The sequence below is a fragment of the Trachemys scripta genome, chromosome 1 (genome assembly GCF_013100865.1).
Source record: "Trachemys scripta elegans isolate TJP31775 chromosome 1, CAS_Tse_1.0, whole genome shotgun sequence".
NCBI lineage: Eukaryota > Metazoa > Chordata > Testudines > Emydidae > Trachemys > Trachemys scripta.
The window spans coordinates 335,855,739-335,876,331 of NC_048298.1; the positions used below are offsets into that span (position 1 = coordinate 335,855,739).

The 20,593-nt window shown below is 49.7% G+C and overlaps 1 protein-coding gene across 1 annotated transcript in view; it reads left to right on the forward strand.

Moving 5' to 3' along the window:
- Positions 1–5,405, forward strand: part of PPME1 (protein phosphatase methylesterase 1) — a 40,772-nt gene extending 35,367 nt beyond the window's left edge. The window contains exon 14 of the mRNA XM_034759201.1: positions 64–5,405. Coding sequence (XP_034615092.1) covers positions 64–82 — 19 coding nt within the window. The 3' untranslated portion in view covers positions 83–5,405. The remainder of the gene's footprint in view (positions 1–63) is intronic.
- Positions 5,406–20,593: the final 15,188 nt, after the last annotated feature.

The window sequence follows — 20,593 nt, forward strand, 5'->3', positions numbered from 1 at the left end:
GGATTTGAATTCTACGGAGGATCATTGAGATTTAATGTACAATTCTTCTTCTCTCCCCGTCAGTGTGTTTCCTGGTTGTTAATATCCTGATGTTCTCCAGCACTGAGTTCCATTGTAAATAAACTGCACCAGAGGCCACTGTGATGTATCCATATCCTTCTCATCTATCCAGTTCAGCAATGACAAGAAATTGGCCTGAGATCAGTCCCATAGAGCTGGTTTCTAGGAATTTCCTTGCCGGAAGGCAGCTCGTATCTGAGTCCTTGCGAAGCTCGTCGGCCTCTTGGACACAGGCTCCTCTCCACTGCTGCAAGGAAAGACCACCTGAAACCCCGAGTAGTAGAACATCTCTCTTATCTCCATGAATCCTCAGGCTTTGTTGAACACAACCACTAAGGGGCTTTGGGCAGATATGATTCCCCAAAGGGCATTGCAGCTAATCTGAAGGCATCAGGATTTCTTCGTGGAACTATATGGGAAATACCCAACACTGCTTTTTTTTTTTTTTTTTTTAATGCATGTGAGGAACCGGCTTCTTTGAGAGTTTTTCATCTCACCAGGGCCGGCCATATAATTTTAGGGCCTGTAAATTGTGGGGGAGAGAACCGACTGCGCTATGAACTACCTTCCCTTCTAGTTCCACTAAGGGCGGGACTGGGAAAATGGGACCATGAGCTCCTTTGAGGGGTCCTGCCGCTTCCTCCACAGGTTCACTCCCGGGGTCTCTCTGGAGAATAGCCTCAGCTGGGGCTCTGCGTTTAGAGGGGAAGCCACAATATCAGCAGTAACCTCATGATCTGCCACAAACAGGCCAGTGGCCATTCTCTGCTTGTGGAGTTTCTGCCTACCTGGTTCTGCACCTCTTGTCACCACACACCAGTGAGTGGAGATTGGCACCTCGGGCAGCTGTTTTTCGGAGGAGACTAGACCGACCAGGCAGTGGCTGGAATGCTGAGCTAGCTAGCGGTAGGGAGAGAGAGGGTCTTGGAGGAAAATCCCACCAACAGTCTGACCCTGGCCCAAGCAGTTGCTTGCCATGCATGTGTGAGGCCCTGCTCAGTGTATTGTGGGAAAGTCCCTGTTCTGTATTTGATGTTTAGCACTGATCAGCTACAAGCCTTTATTCATGCAGTAGCTCTGAGAGAGTTTCTTCAGGGTACAGGCCAGCCCTGGATAATTTGTTAGATCCTTTTCACCTCCTATGAAATCCCCCACGAGAGCAATAGAGCACGTGGAGCTATTTGCAACAATATCTTGATGTTCTTGAACTAATAAAATTGCGGCTTTATTCCTTAACCCTTTCATGCTGAGTGATGAAGTGACTCTGCTAGTTGAAGCATAGCTCTGTTACTCGCCTAGTCTGGGAGCTGTAATGGCTGTGGGCGTATCCTACGACAGGCCTAGTAAATCCTTGACGTTTGTGCTGTGCTGGTAGGGGGGAAATGGCACAAAAAGCAGGTAAAGCCCAGTCACGCATAATGTTTACCCTGAGGGAGAACTACTGTTCTCTTCTTCTGTCTCATTCTCACACTCACTCAGGGCTTGTCTACACTACCTGCCGGATTGGCGGGCAGTGATCGATCCAGCAGGGGTCAATTTATCGCGTCTAGTCTAGATGTGATAAATCGACCGTCGACTTGGTACTCCTCCAGAACGAGACGTGCAAGCGGAGTTGACAGGAGAGCGTCAACTGTCGACTTACCACAGTGAAGACACCGCGGTAAGTAGATCGAAGTACATCGACTTCAGCTATGCTATTAACATACCTGAAGTTGCAAATCTTAGATCGACCCCACTCAGTAGTGTAGACAAGCCCTCAGTGCTGGACTCTTCAGCTATGGCCTGGCTGCGTATTCCCCCCCGGCCACCAGAGTCTGAAACCACTAGATTAGAAACGAGAATTTGCAATTCCAGATGAGTTCTGTGTCCATGCGACACTTTGGCGACTGATGCTGAGGTACTAAACAAGCAATTTTTGACTCCTTGTATAGCCCTCCCTATCAGTCACAACTTGGCATTGCTTCACCGTGTGATTCAGCTCACTGACCAATAAGGACCCAGGACTAAGTCTATTCCAGTTTGTCTGCTGATTAGTTTCATGGTTTCCAATAATGGAGAAGTCAGTTTATAATTGGAAAACACAACAAAAAATCTCCCTTCCCCCCACTGCACATCTTGCAGTCTTGCAAGGTTCTCGACCCTTTTCAGATTACTTGGGTTGTCAAACTGTTTGTAGGGGCAGGAACCAAAGCAGTGGTATGCAGCGTTAACCAAGGCCCTCATTCAGCAAGCTACTTAACCATGTGTTTAATTTCAAGCATGTGAATAGGATCCTTGGAGTCAAATTCTGTCATGTGCTTAAATCTCTTGTGGGTTACTACATTAGATAACTCCCCATGTTCACCTCTTGTGCTGTCCTCTCCCTTTCTAGAGAAGGGAACTGGTTTATCAGATAGCCCCACAAAGAGTAAAATACCTTCTATTTCAGCCTTTGCTATCACACTACAAGGGTGGTGAGGGGCTACATTTCCATGCACTGTGCCTTTGGCTCCCTGGAAATGTGTTTTGGTTGTTGCACCTTGGCAATTATGACCTTGTTTTATGAAAAATAAATATTTCACAACCTCTTCTGGTGTGGCTGTTTTATGCCAAGCTCCCCAAGTCCTGACTTGTAGCAGAGAATGGATGTTCTTTGCGGGGATCCAACTAGCTTTAGGCTTGCGGAAAGCAGATTCAAAGGGCGAGGGGGGGGGGTAATTGTGTATGTGAAGGGGTGTTACACTGACTACTTTGGTTGAACTACATCAACCTTTGAGTCTCACGCTGGCAGCATTTTCGTAGTGACATTTTTAATGACCTGTGTAAACGGCAAACGTATGGGGGAGGAAGGGGACACGAATGAAAAGGGTACTATTTCTGCATTACATCCTTAACTATTTAGAGATCTCTCTTGCCTCTGTTCAGGTTGCATTAGATTAAGGAGCAATGGAGCCTTTAACCCTAGAAAATCTTGTCTTAGCTAACACAAGATACAGTTTGTTTATTTGGGAGTCTGGTTTATTTAAGTTTGGGGTTTTTAAAATCAGACTTAATGCAGGTCTTGCTAAATGCCCAGGGTTATCTGAACCAAATATAGGAGACTAAATGACTTGAGGATCACAGAAACGTCTGGTCTGGTTTGTTTTGTTTTCTTAAAAACCCAAACCTCTCTGGTATTACAAGAATGTGCAGCCCTGCTTTGTTCCTGAGAACAGAGCTGCATGCTGCTCATTTACATAGGCTTATATCTTAATGGCAGTTACACTAGTCCAGTGTTCGGAACCACTGTCGTCTAGAGGAGTGTGCGCAGCTGAAAATCAAAGGGCTGTCTCTTTACATTAACACGCCTGCCGACTTGGGCTGCTGTCTGGAGCTGGCTTTTCTTTTAAGGCTTCTCTCTTTGCCTTTTCCTCTCGACCTGGCCTCGTCAAACACTTTCCAAATGGCAGTGGGCTGGAGATTAGACCAAAGCCAACTCAATATTTTGTCCGGCCATTGTAAATGGAAGCACTATTCTGAATAATAAAACACCACCAGTAAAAATCCCAAACCCTACAGCGTTGCATTAAGGATGCGGCAGTGTTGTGAGGTGTCATTAGAACTGAGGCGTAGAATCCCTGAAGCTAGTTGTGTTGATCAGAATACACCAGTTGGGTAAAAAGCAGGGGAATGAGGATAACTCAGTGGTGGGAGCACAAATCCTAGTCGATTGCCCAATGGAGCCAATGTTCGTAACTTTGTCGCCACTATCTGCTGACTGAAACGTTTGTGGTCTTGCACCAGTTCTTAGAAAATTTCTCTGTATCGTGTATCAAGTTAGCCCAGTACTGAGGCATTACCAACCAGGGAGCCAAGACTTGAGCTGGGGCATTGCAGAATGACCTACCCTATCGTCTCCTAAAGATTGCTCCAGGGCAGCGTGGAGAGACACTAGTGGGGTAACGTGAGGCAAGCTTGCACTTGCATCACTCCATATGCCAGATCCATTCGGGGACTAGACAGCTTCCATCTCCGGGCCAGCTGGATGGTTGTGCTGTGCTCGGCAGAAATTCAGCACAAACCTACCTGGTGACTTGGTACTTTCTGGTTCAATGAAGACATTGCGGAATGCCTCATCCTGTGACATCACAACTGCTGTGGCTTGGATGAGTCGCAGTGGGCCTGTGGTGTTTGTGATATCACATTTGGGGCTCTCGTCACTGAACCAAGGAAGTTCCGAGTGGATTTCACAGAGCGGGTGCGTGGTGGAAAAGGAAGTAACGAATGTTTGTGCTGACTAATGGGGCCGTCCAGCACAGAGAGCTTCACTTTGCTCCATTTTAGGTTCACTTAAAAATATAGTGTAAAGTTCGATTTTCAAAAACGTTCAGCACCCAGCAGCTAACACTGTTCTCAGTGGGAAGTGAGCCCCTGAAAATCTGGCCTAGATCCTCACATAAGGCCAAAATAAATCTCATTTCACAAACCTGCCATCACTGAGTTAGCTATGGGACTGTCCCTTTAAATTTTTTTGGGGGGCTCTGGTATATTTATACCATTCACATCCCAAAGCCTGGTGCCCTGCTAATGAGCAGCACTTGCCAGTTTGCGCTACCTGTTGCCCCTCAACTGTGCGCAAGTCTTTCTCCTGGTTGTACGATCTACCCTGGTCTGGTTTGTTCATTGTTCCTCAGGATGGTTCTCACTGCACATCTAGCACCCAGGCCTGTAAGCTGGTATGCGCCTGCAGGAGGGTGGTAGGTGTTTGGCCTTTTGAGTAGTTGGAACAAGCCTTATTGAGTGTATAGCCATTGGAACTCAAACTTGGGAGCGAATAAAACTACGTTTAGTTCTAGCTGGGAGTGGGGGGGAGCTTTGTGACCTCATATCATTTACTTCTTTCCTTTTAAAAAATTGCAGTATGTATCTAACTTCCTGAGAAGTTGCTGAATGGCCTCTGTGTCCTATCGTTCTGTATGAGCTTCATTCTGTTTGTATCCCGTTCAGTGTCCCATTACTCTTGTGTACAAACAATAAAGCATTGTGAAAAACCTCCGTTAAAAACCTCCTTTTTTTCCATTTAGTTGTGATATGTTTGCCTCTCTTCAACTGCTGAAAGCGGATGGATGTACGTCTTGTCTGCCGTCAAGTCACTCTCATTACTTGATCAAACTTAGTTATTTTCCAGTAACTCATGGAAGTCTCTTGTGTTTTGTAAATGTTCTGAGTTTCCTTCTCTATCCATGATCCAGTGTGACAGGGATGTATCAAGGGGAAATAATTCTCCACATAATTTGTGCTTTTTTTTTTTTCCGCTCCTCTGATTGGTTATCCCCATCTGTATAGAAACATCTGAAAGTAATAAATGTGGCTCTCTGGCTGTTAAATTACCTGTACTGTGGTGTGTTGGATTGTGTCTCTCTTAACACCCTATGCACTTGCATTGCGCCTTCCCGCCGAGGGTCTCTGAGAACATTAGAGTCAGTACTGAGTTCAGGTTGGGAAGAGTTAACCCCATTTTACAGGAAGGGGAAAGTGAGGCACATAGGTTGAGTGACTCCCCTAATGAGGCTGTGGAAGAATTGGGAATAGAGTCTAAATCTCGTCTTCTGCTCAAACCACTTTTGCGTGTTCTGTTATCTTACAGAATTTTTCAGCACTAGTCACTGTCAGTAGAACAATAAAGCTGTAGCACTAAACCACAAGGAGAATCCAAACTTTGCCCCACCCTCACCCCAGTCACATTGCTAACTCGCCAGCAATTTAGGGTGTGTTTTCACTGTGGAACAGTCGGGTGATTGGCACCCAGGTCAGCCTCAGCTGGATGTGAGCAGCCACACTGCAAAGCCACTCAAGCTCTTGAGTCCTCTGGTGCACTCACCCGTGTGTTGCTAGGACTGCGTGGGGTGCACCCCATGCATCTTTGTGCTGCGATACACTGACTTGCTTGATGAGTCTTTCCCAGGGGATAGTGGGGGACTGTGCTCTCCTGGGCACGCAGAGGGAATTACGAGAAGGCACTGGAGGGCTATCAGTTAGCCTCCCTGCAAAGTGGGCAGGTTTCTAGCCTGAGAAAAAGCGCCTCTTGGGCTTTAGTCTACAGCCCCAGCTCACAAGGGGTGAAAGCACCACTTAACTCAGGTGGCAGGGCTTTGTGTGTGGACAGAAGGGCGGTTAGGGGCAACACCCAAGCAAAAGCATGAGTGAACTCTGCAGTGAAGACCTAATACCCCCAGTCACATGTCTAGCTTGCATATACACCTACCTGCCTTCTGAGCAAATGCACAGCCATGATCTTCGTTTGTTATCCACTTATCAATGAAGCACACAGTATTTGCTTGAAGTCGGGAATATTCGAACTACAGAATAGATCAACTTGGAATTACCCCTCCCCTACGAGAGCAAGCGGCTACAGGCTACAACTTATCATTCTCTCTGGCTGCGCTGGACAGCCAAGCTTTGTAGAAGTCTAAGCAAAATCTACTGTGGGGACATGCTACGTGCGGTAGGTTGTTGTAACTGACAAAGTTTCAGTTTCTGTGATAATCCCTGGGGAGAGCTCCAATACCTGGTAGCCAGAGAAGCCAGACTGACCGCTGTATTGCAAGAGTAATGAGGTGGCTTCTACCTTCTGACTCCCAGTCCAGTGTCCTAGGCACTAGACCTTGCTGCCGGCCATAGTTAATGTTGTTTGAGATCCTCCAAAAAGTGTCTGTAAAAACCAGCCTCAATAACCCAGCACCTTGTGTGTACCCGTCTGAGCAGCTGCTGGGTGCCTCACTGAGTATTACTAGGTGTTGGCGCTGCAGAACCAACCTGCCATGGGGAAAAGGAACTAGATTTTCCTCTGGTTCCCACCTCCACCGACTTGCTCGCTAAGTTCTGATGCACAGCCAGGTACCCCCTAGTGGGCCTTTCATATCCAGGTTGAGTTTGCATGGGCTGCCAGTTAGAAAGCACATCGCTGCACTTCTAAATGCAGCAAACAGGGCCGACCTCTGCCTTTGTTAGTGTCGCTTTCCCGTCCGTAACCGTGATTTAAAAACTAGCTTTGACAAAGCATTACAAACATCGGAGGGAGCCTTCTGCACTCAGAGCAGTTGGATTAGAACCGGATCTTAAACTTTCTCCATAGCATGGACCACCGTGTCCCTCTCAATGGGCTGTCATGGGGTGAGTGCTACCACAAGCTTAATGAGGATAGAGAAATTGTATCATGGAGCATCTCCTCTGCTATTCATGACTGTACAGACCCCACCTTTCTTCCCATTCATGAATGAATAGGCCTCACTCCCCCTCCTGCCATTCACCATCATAGGGGCCACCTGGCACCTGCCCACCCCCTTTACAAATTATACAGTGAGCCTGCTGCTGCAACAGCAGCCGTTCCTTAAAGGGAAAAGTCAAATCCGGGGCGGCGGGAGAATGTATACTCAGCTCCTCTTCGTGTGGTAAACAGCTGGAAATAAGGAAAACCACCATCACGGGCCCAGCCAGCTCTCCATCATCCACAGATCACAGCATCACGGGCCCAGCCAGCTCTCCACCCATAGATCATAGCTGGGACCTTCCTCTGTCACATAGATGACCTTAGACATTTCTTCCTTTCTCTAACATACGTAACATGGCCACAAGGTGGCACTGCCCTCTGGCTTGTTAGACTTCTCCTTGCGATTGATGTGCTAGCTCAGTTCAGGTTGGCAGGCAGGCTGCATTGAATAACTGGGATTTCCTAGCTGTAAATGTGGAAATAATTAGTTTGTTTTGGCAACATTTGAAACAAAAGGACCATTGAGTCCCCATTAGCTACTGAACCTCCCATGTGAAAGAATAAGAACATAAGAAAGGCCTTACTGAGTCAGACTGATGGTCCATCTGGCCCAGTATCCTGTCTTCCGACAGTGGCCAATGCCATGTGCCCTAGAGGGAATGAACAGAACAGGGCAACTGATCGAATGATCCATCCCCTGTCGTCCAGTTCCAGCTTCAGGCAGTCAGAGGTTAAGGGACACCCAGAGCACAGGACTGCCTCCTTGCCAAGTAGCTGACTCTTGTTTATGTTGTGCAGTGCCTAGTGCAATCGGGCACCGATCTTGGTTGGCCTCTTTGCACTCCCATGATATGAACACTGAATAATAAGAGACGAGATAGGTTAGTTCCAATGGCCAATGTTTTCAGGATGTGCTTTTTTCCAGTGACTTTCCACATCTCCTAGCTTGACTCATTGTCACACGCTGGGACATAATCCATAGGGACCTGCACTACGATTCTCAAAGCTGGGGGCCCAAACGGAAACTCTGAAATCTGGATTTAGGCACCTCGGAGAAGTGACCTGATCATTTTTTTCCAGAGGTGCTTGGCATGCCTCGATCGCATTGCAGCCAAACAGGAGCTGGGGGTGCTCAGCGGCGCTTCTACAACCCAGTCACGTCCGTTGTGTTGCCTAAATACGGGCTCCAGGAGCCACCTCCTAAGCACCCAGTTTTAAAAGCTTTTGCCCTGGTTTCCAAAGGTGCTGAGTATGTCTAGCTCGCATTGATTTCTAGGGGGAGTGGTGGTTGCTAGTCCCCCTGAAAATCAGCCCAGGTATTATACACCACATACTCTCTTAGGGGGACATAAGGTCTGGTAGATGACTTCCAGGAGTAGCCTAGGTTGGGAGCAGACCGAACCCACCCCTGGCCAATGATGCAGTGCCATGGAAACTCTGCACTGATCAGCTGGTGCCGCGGAGGATGGCATGCGATCTCCATCTCTTAGCAGGTCTAACAGCACTGCGCTGCCGTCGCTCCTGCCCGTCGCAGTGTGGGTCGCTTGGCCCAACTGGATTTTTTCACCATTCTGAGCTAGATCAATGTTTATTTTAAGCATTTTTTAATCTGTATCCATTTTAAGTTTTCACAATGGAGCAATGGGTTTTAAGCATTATTTTGATCAATTTAAATGTTCACAGTTGCAGGAATCATGCAAGGGTCAGACAATGGGAGGGGTCAGACCATAATTATTTAACGACCGGAGATGTTGGGAATCAAAAAGTTAGTTTTATAACTCTTAAAACACAAACTGTCAGCATCACGTGTCAAAATATACAAAGGAAATAGCCTTAAATCAAACTCTAAGAAGTTCTGAAGCAGCATTTTTCTTACTTTGCCTCTACATACATTTCAGTTATTAGTGATGAAAATAATTTTTGTTGGATTGTGTGTGTGTATGGTGAAACTGATGTTGTAACACCCTGGCACCCCCATATTCACCACTGTCCTACTATTGTGATATGTTTTGTACAAAGTATGCCTTGAGAGGTATCATTCCAAAAGTCTTGATCTGTTGAACATTAATATCCTGTTGGATTGTCTGTGCTATCGTTGTTGGGGAAGTTATGAAGTTTCACTCTGTGTGTTACTGAAATATGTTGTAAGATTGGAAACACCCACAACCAGCCTTTCACGTACAACAATGGAGAAACCAGACAGTCCTTGGTAGTGTGGATTCCCCTTAATGGGCCATCAACACTATCACTATTCATTGTATACAATGAAGACTTCTCAGAAGGAGCACGTAGACAATGGACACTGATTGATTCGGGTCATAGCAAAAGCTCTTTCCAGCAAGCTGGAAGAACCTATAAAGGAGGGGAAGCGACATCATCCCTGGTCCTCATTTCCCTCACAACTCAATACCTGGAAGCAGTGTCTGGAGGACAAACATTGGCAACAGGGGAGGTGGTCCCAGGCTGGAAAGGAGAACCCCAGCCTGTGTATGAAGGAACAGTACCATCAGGGGGAGATACTGCTTGATTTAAATCCTGTCTAGTGTATAGAACTCAGATTGTGAGACTACTTTTATTTCTTAGGTGACCAACTTTGATTAATGGGGAGGGATAGCTCAGTGGTTTGAGCATTGGCCTGCTAAACCCAGGAGTGTGAGTTTAATCCTTGAGGGGGCCACATAGGGTTGTGGGGCAAAATCAGTACTTGGTCCTGCTAGTGAAGGCAGGGGGCTGGACTTGATGACCCTTGAGGGTCCCTTCCAGTTCTATGAGATAGGTATATCTCCATTTATTTTGAGGGGGAAGGGATAGCTCAGTGGTTTGAGCATTGGCCTGCTAAACCCAGGGTTGTGAGTTCAATCCATGAGGGGGCAATTTGGGGATTTAGTTGGGAATTGGTCCTGCTTTGAGCAGGGGGTTGGACTAGATACCTCCTGAGGTCCCTTCCAACCCTAATAATCTATGATTCTATCATCTGTATGCTTACTACTTAAAATCTCTCTCTCTAGTTAATAAACCTGGTTTATAGTTTACCTAAACCAGTGGGTTTTGCTTGACGTGCTTGGGAAATCTGCTCAGAAACAAGAGCTGTTGTGTCTTCTCTCTACATTGAGGGAGGGGCGGACTGAGTAATAATAAACTTACACTGGTCAGGCTTCTAACCAGGACAAGACAGTACAGCCCTGGGTTCGTAGGCTGGGAGCTGTGGAGAATTGCCTGAAGCCTCTCTATTGTTGGTTCCTGGGTGGCTGGTGAAAGCATTCATGTAACTCACCTGGATGTGTCCCTGCCTGTGGATGTCTGTGTAAGTGCAGTTCCTGGAGAGGTTTGCAGCTTGCCCCAGCATCCCAGTGTGAGAGGGAGCCCAGGTCGGTAAGACAGAGGGCTCAGCAGTATCCCAGTTCCAGGTTGCATCCTGGGGAACCCCTCACAGACCGTTACTGGCAAAACTCGAATCCTTCCAAGCCTACACGTAAGTAACAGGACAAGCGCATCGTACAAGCCTGAATGAAACTGGGCCCATCCACATTGAGACACGTGATACATGCAAGGTCCAGGCTGAGCAGCTGTTTTCTGTGATCAGTAAAGCTACAGCAGGCTGGAGTATACATTTATTCTGGTAAAAATATCTGCATGGGAAGCGGCATGGCCTGGTGGACAGAGCACTGGGCTGGGAGATCTGGGTTCCAAAACCAGTGCTATTGTCTATTTGACCCTAGCCCAAAGCCTCCCTCTGTGCCTCAGTTTCCCTTTCTCTCCCTTTCCCCTTTTTGTCTATTTAGCCTGTGAGCTCTTTAGGGCAGGGTGTTTGCTCAGTGCCTAGCACAATGGGGCTCTGCTCTTGGTTGGAACTCTACGGGTGCCTGGTTTTGAAAAGGAGCTGGCTGTTTTCAACCACAGTTGTGTTCACACCACTTTTCCCGGGCCAAGTGCTTTACCGATCTCTGGCCTAGATTCTTCCTTGATGCTTCAGTAGAATTACTCCACCAGTGATGAAATAGACATTATGGATCAAGCCGCCCTCCCCTTGCTTCTGCGATGGAGATAAATACCGTCATCCCTGTGTACAGAGGGGCCAGCAGAGCAGGAGAGGCCATGAGCCGGCGGGAGGGAGGCAGCGTCAAAGCCAGGAAGTCAGCTGACCTGTGTCTCACCTTCTGGAGGACGGGGATGCTGATGAAACTGACCTCCCAGTCCTGTGTGGCCCTTGGCTGCAGAACATCAAAGGCTGATTAGCCAGCCATCTCCAGGGGCTTTGCAGGTGCTAATTAGTCCAGCACCAGCCCCAAGAACAAGTGCGGGGCTGCAGCAATAACTGCCAAAGATCATGGAAATCTCTGATTGGCCTATTCAGTCACATGAGACCTGGCAACCTTCTCCATCCTAGGCTGCAATTCCCACTGTCTCTCGCAGGCTAAAGGATACCAACAAAATGAAAGAGAAGACTGGGGGGGACCTGAAAGCAGAACAAATACCCACGTGCTTGGAGGGGGAGGGGCTGCTCTGCTCTGCTCCCGGCTCACCTCTGTGGTCAGACCGCAGCAGGGCGGGACCAGCCCACCTCCAAGGTGCAGGCACCGTGATCTCGGTCTCCTGGGCCCAGCTCACTGGTATCGGAGTCGTGCTGCCTGACAAGGGAAATAAAGAGACCCCCTAAAGAACAGGCCGACCCCCTCCTGGTTTCTAGGCCAGTCCTGCAAGGAGAAGTTACCCTGTGAGACCTTGATGGAGGAGTAGGAAAAGCTCAGGAAGCCTAGGGGCAAGTGGAGAATTAAGGCCAGGCCCTCCGAGGAGCTGGGCAAGGGAGGGTACGTGGCAGAAGGGGAGGAGTTAGCAGAACGGGGGAGTGAGACTAGGAGGGGAGGGAAGGGAAGGCTGGAGAGGAACATGGGGGTGAGGGGAAAGGGGGAGGGGGAAAGAGGCAGCAGACAGGCTGAGAGGGAGTCTGGCTGCTCCGCACCTTTGAAAATCAGGCCCCTTGTTTAGGTGTCTAAATGTGCAATGAGGAGCCTCAGCGTGAGCGCTGGCGTCTGAAAATCGTAGCCTAGGTGACTTGCCCAAGGTCCCGCAGTGAGTCGGTGGCAGAGCCGGGAGCAAAACCCAGCTCTTCTCAGTCCCCCACTCTCATAATATAAATGTCAGCGGAGCCTTTTAGCACCTGCCGACTTCCAGCTATTGGGGGCAGGGACAGGTTAGCCAATCGCTGCCTCTACCAGGGGAATTGTCTGGCGCTGGCTGCTGGTGGCGACACCTTATCTGGACTAGATGAACCAGATGCCGTGTGGCCGTTCCTCTGGGGCTGCAGAGAGATCTCTGGCCCGGCTCAGGCAGGAGGCCAGTTCCGGTGATCCGAATGGAGCGGGCCGGAGCAGGCCCTGTCATGGTATCTGTGGTACTGTGCGCTTGTAGCAGCCTGGCTGGGAATGCTGAGGAGCACAGATTTTCTGACTCTAGTGGAACAGAGACTCGAGCCTCCAGAATTGTATCCACTGACCCATCCCAAACCTCGGCCAAGGGCCGGCGTGAGCTTTACGCGGTGCTGCCGGGCGCTGACTGTAGTGATCAAGCGGTGAGCAGGATTAGCTGGCCTCTCTGTGCATGATGATAAACCCAACAGCTTTTCCAACTCCCTTGCTTCAGTGCCCTCTAGATGCATTGCGCTTGTTCCCATCTGCTTTGTTCGGTTGACCCCCAGACGCACCACTTCAGGTGATGGCTCATTTTATCTGAACTGGGACCACTTGCCGACCACCCACAGCTCCCATTTCATTCCAGTGCAGTGGTAGTTGCCTGTCACCTCTGCAAAAACAGGCCCACTGAGTCTGGAAAAACGGGCTAGTGAGGTGCTCCCAGCCCCTCTCATCAGCCGGCAGCCAGTACCGCTCACCCTGAGTGATCAATATGCCTGTTGATCCGGCTTGGAGCCCTGTGCTGCGGCATGCCTGGCTCCCCCGTGGTAGGAGAGGGCAGCCCAGCCCCAGTGGGGGTTGATAGGCCTTCTGGGGGTGCAAGCAATGCAGGACGGGGCCCTTAGGACTCTGCTGCCTTACAGCCAGTCTCCTTGCCTAGTCACCAGGTGCTGCTGGGGAACCAGCCTCGTGGCTTGCCTCCCTGCTGAAGGCTCCTTTACCTTCCAGCCGCACAGTCGCAGGTGCTGCAGTGCCGGCCAGAGAAAGGGATCTTGTATCTGGTGCCCCGTGGGAGCTCAACTCTCACACAGGCAGCGTTGAATTCCTCTCCGGGCAGGCTCAGAGCCAAGAGAGAGCCCGCACCGCTGGAATGCAGGCGGAGCGCGTGCCTGTCTGCTCCATGCAGCGTCTCTCTTTCCTGATCTCTCTCTCTCTCTCTCTCTCACACAGTCAGACTCAGGGCCAGCCTGGCTGCCCAGTGGCCGTGACATTCACTTTCCCCTTATGAGCTGCTTTGTGAGAAGCTATTCTATGCCCGCTGTCTGATAAAGGCTGCTTGTCAGGGCGGGAGTGAGGGGCTAAGCCACCCCCACCCCCAGAACGAGCATACATCTCCTGCTCCTGCACACGGTGCTAGGTTAGAGCCCAGCGCTCTGGTCTTCCTGGCTCTGCCACTGCTCTGCTGGGTGACCTTGGGCAAGTCACTTCACCTCTCCATGCCTCTGTTTCTTCCCCGGCCCTTTGGCTGTCTTGTCTATTTGGATTGTAAACTCTTTGGGGTGGGAACTGCCTCTTACTATGTGTGTGTACAGCACCCAGCACAGTGGGGCCCCGATCTCCCTCGGGCCCTTCTTCAGACAACGCGCTAAGAACTGCCCGTTGCTCAGTGAGGACAAATGACGGGGCTGGCTGGACAGCAGGGCTTGGGCTTGATCCAGCAGGTCCCTTCCAGTCTGGTGGGAAATGTCCCGCTCCATTGTCTACTATTAGGAGGTTCTTATGGAGCATTATTATGTATATTACGGTAACACCTGCAGGCCTTGATTAGTATCAGCCCCAGGCAAGGGCACCAGTGCTCACTCTGTGGCCCTAAAGCACCGGTGCATACTCCATACACAGGTCTGATTGCACAGCCTTGCGCTCCGCCTGGCCTTACAGCCACAGATTGCTGCCCAGGGTGATACTGCGCAGCCAAGCAGTGCGTTGGCACAGAGCGGAGACATTGGGACTCAGAGTCCCAGGGAAGAACGCTTGTGATCCAAGGGCCTGAGGCTGAGTTGTAATAAAGTTGCACGTGCTGTACAGGGCATGAGTTCCTACACCAGACAGTCCACTACCAGCGCTGGGGATACGGCAGCCACACACGGTGGTATCTAGCTGCTTTGATGAAGGGCAGGCCCTGGGCCAATAGTCTGAGCACAGGATTTAGGATTCCCCTGTAAGCTCTTTCTGCTTGAGCGGCCCCGCTGTAAGTTAGGGATGATAATTAACACTCATCTGTCTCTCAGTGGACGCCTGAGGCTATCTGGGCTTCATAAAGCCCTATGTCTCTGGAGCGTATTATGCAGCAGCCCAATTGAGGCAGTTATTTTACAACTCTGTGTCTCACTCTTTGCCACTAAGGGTAAGTTTTGGCGTAGCCTGTGGCCATATCAGACCAGCTCCCCAGCACTTCACAGATTGTCCCATCAGCCTCTGCAGATTCATTAGAACGTTCATTAGAAAGGGCTGGTGGGCATCTAGCCCTTCTGACTGTGAAGGAAACCTGAATGCAGGCCAAGGCCATGCTCTCTTGCTGAGTCTGCAAACAGCCTATGCAAACTGCCCCCATTCATCTCAAGGAGATGTTAACCCTGGATCCTACTGGTTGGTACTGAAATGCATCCTTAACTATTTCAGTGCTGATCCGTTTAGCAGACACGCACAGCTATTCTGGGGCTGAGGGGGCAGATTTGGGGATTGTGGGTGGAGCTTGAGTAAAGTATTGCCTGCCTCTTTCTTTTCTTTTCTCTTTCTGAACCCTGACACTGAAAACATTTGATTACTCTCTCATGTACCATGCAGGGCCGGCACTTCCACTAGGCGACCCTAGGCGGTTGCCTAGGGCGGCAGGATTTGGGGGGCGGCATTTTGCTGCCCTCAGCAGAAATTTGGCGGCAGGGGGTCCTTCCGCTCTGGGTCTTCGGCGGAAATTCGGCGGTGGGGGGTCCTTCACTCACTCCAAGACCCACCACCGAAGTGCCCCGAAGACATGGCGCGGAAGGACCCCCCGCCGCCGAATGCTCAGAGGAAGAGCGCTGGTGTCTACACTGACTTAATAACTCCACTTCCGCGAGAGACCTAGCGCTTAGGTCAATGTAACTAGGGTGACACAGCATCCATGTAGACATGGGGTTGACAGTTGGAGCCAGAGACAAAATGTGAAATAACAGCAGCTGTGAAACTGACAAGAATGTCAATTTCACTGCTCGCATTCCAGCCATGTGCACACAGACTGACTTTCCGGTGCTGTGCTCCTCCCTCCAGGTTCCAGGTTGGTTGTTACAATTACTATGGTGGTGAGTATGCTGCGGAAAGCTAGCTAGAATAGACCCTGAGCTCAATAATGGTAAATGCTGGTGCTGGACTGTCTGGTGTAGTTCTTGAAGGTCCTACTTATACACTGGACAGGACTTGAGGCTCTCCGAAAATCTTTTCGGATACAGCACAGAACAATCCCACTGAGCCACTAGTCTACCAGCTCAGCAGCTGCTATGGTGCCAGCTGGTCAGTTCTTTCAAAGGCTACTCACGAAGCAGCTTTTGCAGTGCAGTCTTAGCCATCGGTGCATTCAAGGCTTCCAGAACAACCAACACCCTCTCCTGTGATTGCTGCCAGAAAAAAACCCAGGCGTGTTATTATGCTGGGACAGGGGGCGGAGGAGGGAAATCCATCTCTGCGCTGGTTAACCACAATGGCCATTCCTCAAATATTAACTCAGTTGATTTCACACTACCTGGGAGGTGGGCGGGTGACCCGCAGTTCCACGGAAAATGCTCCTTTCTTTTCCTCTTCTGTGTCAGTCTAGCTGCCAGGGCTGAGTGCCAGAAAGATGTCGGACCTGAGCGCTAGGGAGGGCAGCTCTGGAACTGGAGGACCAGGGGTGGCCTATTGTGGCTTTGGAGGGGGCTGATGTTAGCGAGTGTCGGCAGACTGAGCACAGAGAGGAATTATTTAGAGTGGCCAGGGGTGGAGCTAGGAGGAATGGGATGAAGCTGAATGAAGAGACGGATTCTGTTCAGGTTCCTATACTGAGCCCATCCCCAGGGTATCTGAGTGCCCGTCCCAGGCTGCAGAGCAGGGGAAGTGAAAAGTGAAAAGTGAAAAGACTGTGCGAGAGCCTCCCAAGGGCAAGGGACGGGAGCTCCATCAAACGAATAATTAATGAAAGCGGGCAGAAGACTGGAGGACATAGGGAACAGACCACCAGGGTCTTGGGGCATTGACTGACTGAGTGGCCTGATAGGGTGTTGCCCACCCCAGTGGATGGGTCCACCTAGAAGGGCCCCTGATTACTCTAGGGCAGAGAGACAGGGCAGAGGAAAACAGTGGGAGCACAGAAAGTTGCATCACCCCAGCTCTGTTCCCGTCCCTGCAATGTGCTCCCGGGGCTCCAGGATAGCATGAGGGGCTCCTGGAAATCTGCCTGCCTGCTGCCTCCCACAGTTCCTAAGAAGGCCACCATAGAAGCAGCTGCAAGCTCGGGTGGAAGCCCCACAATCCCAAGTGTCTCTCTGCTCATACAACACTGAACTAAATGCCATCAGCCTCATGGAGGCTCCCATAGACACTAACCCCCCAACAGCACACGGCTTTCTGCTGGTGGGGACCAGGGCCGGGGATCCATGGAACAGCAAAGCAAAACAGACCCGAGAGCAGCAATGAGCAGAGACAGAGGATGAGAAGCAGAGAAGCAGAAAAGGACGGACAGGAGAGAGAAAATAGAACAGAAAACCAAGCTTTTCCGTAGCACTTTTCATTCCTAGATCTCAAAGCAAGTCAGTGTCATGATCCCCATTTTACAGATGGGGAAACCGAGGCACGGAGCGATGGCGTGACTTGCCCAAGGTCACCCTGCAGAGCCAGGAACAGAATGCAGCCCAACCCAGCGCTCTAGCCCCTCTGCTAATTCTGGGCCAGGGCCTGGTACCGGGAGCCCTCGTGGAGCCTGCACAGGAGACGGGTGGGAGCCGCTGGCCTAGCAGAGCTGTTCCATTGTGGAAGCCTATGATTCTCCAGCCCAAAGCTCACTAGCGACCCGTAATAGTGCATCTGAGTGGAGCAGACTGGGGCTGGGGAAAGGATGGCTGCACAGGAAACTCCTTCAGCTAGTGGGTGGTCTGGGAGCCTGTGCATGGGGTGGGGAAGCAGGAACTCCTGAGTCCAAATCCCAGCATTGAGAGCGATTGGCTGGGTGGCCTTGGCTAAGTGATGTCACCTCTAGCTCTAGGCATCAGTGTGGCCAGCTATCCAAGGGGGCTGTAATCCTTCTCTGTCTCACAGGGCTGGGGCGAATTGACTATAGAGCATTACACAGTATACTACGCTGATTGGCTAGTCAGTGTGAGTCCGCTGTCCTCTGCTGGATGGAATGTGAACTGCTGTCCTATGTGTCATAGACCCCGCAATGCTAATGGCGATTCTCCTCTAGCTCAGCTCACTAGGGTCTGTGCTTTGGGAGCAGTAGGATGTGAGTTCTAACCCTGCTGCCGCTTCCATCTGGCTGGGGTATGCAGTATAGGAACCGGCTGTGGGGTTTATTATTGTTAAAGGAAGTCTCTCAGAATCTGTCCATACTGCAGCTGGGAGCTCTGCTAAGCTAGCACATGAAAAATAGCAGTGTGGATGGTGCTGCCTGGGGTCCGCCTGGACTCAGGTGGGCTTGGATTTGGGTGGTTAGCCTGAGCCACCGCCCGGGACAAATGTCCCCACGGCTATTTTTCGCAAACTATATCAAGCAGAGCAAGCGTGTGCCTGTCTAACTGTGCTGGGAATCACACCTCCCAGCTGCAGCAGAGACATACCGGATAAAACCAGAAAAACTGGCTAAGAGAGAAAGACATTTATACAGAGCCTTTGAGTACTTGTCCTAGAGAGAGACAGCTAATTACTCCCAACTCCACATTGTTATCTGGGTAGCTGCTCACTGCCACATATCACTCCGCAGCTCTTTGCAGCACAGAATTTAACATGTACTGTGCACCAGCAGGGGGCAGAATTTCACCACCGAGCAAATAACTGCTCAACAGGCAAAAGCCAAAGGGAAAACAGGGGCTCGATATTACAGTCAGTGTCCCACTGGGCATCGGGTTTTAAAGGCTGCTGTGCCAGCTGCGTGTGAAGTTATAGGAGTGGAGACAGTGGATCCTAGGCCAAGAGGAGAGGCGGGAATAAAAGGAGACTCATGCGAATGGAAAAGTCATTGGGTGCGTTTTTTAAAAAATATGTCCTAGCTCAACCATAAGATAAGGGCTGGATGCAGGAATTGCTGGGTAAGGTTTCTCTGGCCTGGGCTAGGCAGGAGGTCAGACTAGATGAGCACAATGGTGCTTTCAGGCCTTACAATCAGTGAAGCTATGTCTGACAAGCGAGGAAGAAACACAATTGTGAGGCAAAGGGATGCAATTGTGAAGCTTGTAAGAAAGCAACAGCATAATACAGGAAATAAATTAAAGCTGCACATATCACAAGGGTTTGACATCCCATTTCAAATGCCCCAGGACTTGATGATTAGACTTTCTTGACTTTTTTACAAATGAAGGGCTGGAGACTTGGCGGGAGGCGGCTTGCAAAATCGTTCTTTGCGAAAAATGGCCGCCGTGTTTTGGGTTTTGTTAAAATATTTGGGACTTTCGTCATCTTTTAAGTTTTACTGAAAAAAATCAAAATGTTTCACTTCTCAAAACCAGCAGTTTTTAAATGAAAAATGTCAGTACTGTTTTCTTTGTAAGCTTTGATTACGAAATGTGTAATAAAAACAAACGACTAACGGATGCTTCGGAGGCTTCCAAATGCAAACAACACCGAGATGTCGAACTTCTGGAGAAAACTAGTTTCCTACAAGCTCTATCGCCGGGAACACTTCCCCTTTAAGGCAGGCGGCTTCCCTGGGACCTGCTGGTTCTGCTGGTGCACTGGAACCTTTGAATGCTGGAATAGAGCCAACACAGGCGACATTAGCACCTTCCTCTCCTCCTGGGCTGTGCTTCTTGCCAGATTTACATTTCAGACCAATCATTGCAACAAGGGAATGGAGCACAGTCTTGGTACAGGGAGCCAGCCCAAAGCAGGCTTACAGGCAGCTGTCTGGTTGCTATAAATTGAGGGGCTGCCAGCGGACATGGCAAATCAGCATCATTCAGCTCCCTGCCACAGTAGTGTTATTAGCAATGATTTGCTCTTCTATCCGTTTATACCTACTGCTGAACAGACAGCAGCCTCAGGTGGGCAATACAGTAAGACACCGACATTCCTCCTTAGCTGGCTATGTTGCCAGAGGGTCAGTCTCCTTTAGCGAGGCTGTTTGTCTAGGCCAGGGGTCGGCAACCTTTCAGAAGTGGTGTGCCGAATCTTCATTTATTCACTCTAATTTAAGATTTCGCGTGCCAGTAATACATTTTAACGTTTTTAGAAGGTCTCTTTCTATAAGTCTATAATACATAACTAAACTACACCTCTACCCCGATATAACGCTGTCCTCGGGAGCCAAAACATCTTACCGCGTTATATCGAACTTGCTTTGATCCGCCGGAGTGCGCAGCCCCCCCCGCCAGCGCTGCTTTACCACTTTATATCCGACTTAGTGTTATATCGGGTTACTTTATATCGGGGTAGAGATGTATTTTTGTATTTAAAGTAAATAAGGTTTTTTAAATGTTTAAGAAGCTTCATTTAAAATTAAATTAAAATGCTGAGCCCCCCGGACCGGTGGCCAGGACCCGGGCAGTGTGAGTGCCACTGAAAATCAGCTTGCGTGCTGCCTTCGGCACACATGCCATAGGTTGCCTACCCCTGGTCTAGGCAGAGCTACAGACCGGTGCTGAAGCTGTTTAGTTTTTGTTTGGAAATTTTACACCCATGTATTACGGTAAAACCTAGAGGGGGTGAAGCCCCCTTTGTATTAGGTGCTCTATATGCACATCTCCACCGTGCTGAGATGGCTTCAGCTGGAGTATCGGGCCCAGTTCTGGGCGCCACATTTCAGGGAAGATGTGGACAAAATGAAGAAAGTCCACAGAAGAGAAACAAAAACTATTAAAGGTCTAGAAAACAAGACCCATGAGGGAAGATAGGAAAAATTGGATTTGTTTAGTCTGGAGAAGAGAAGATTGAGGGGGACATGATAACAGTTTTCAAG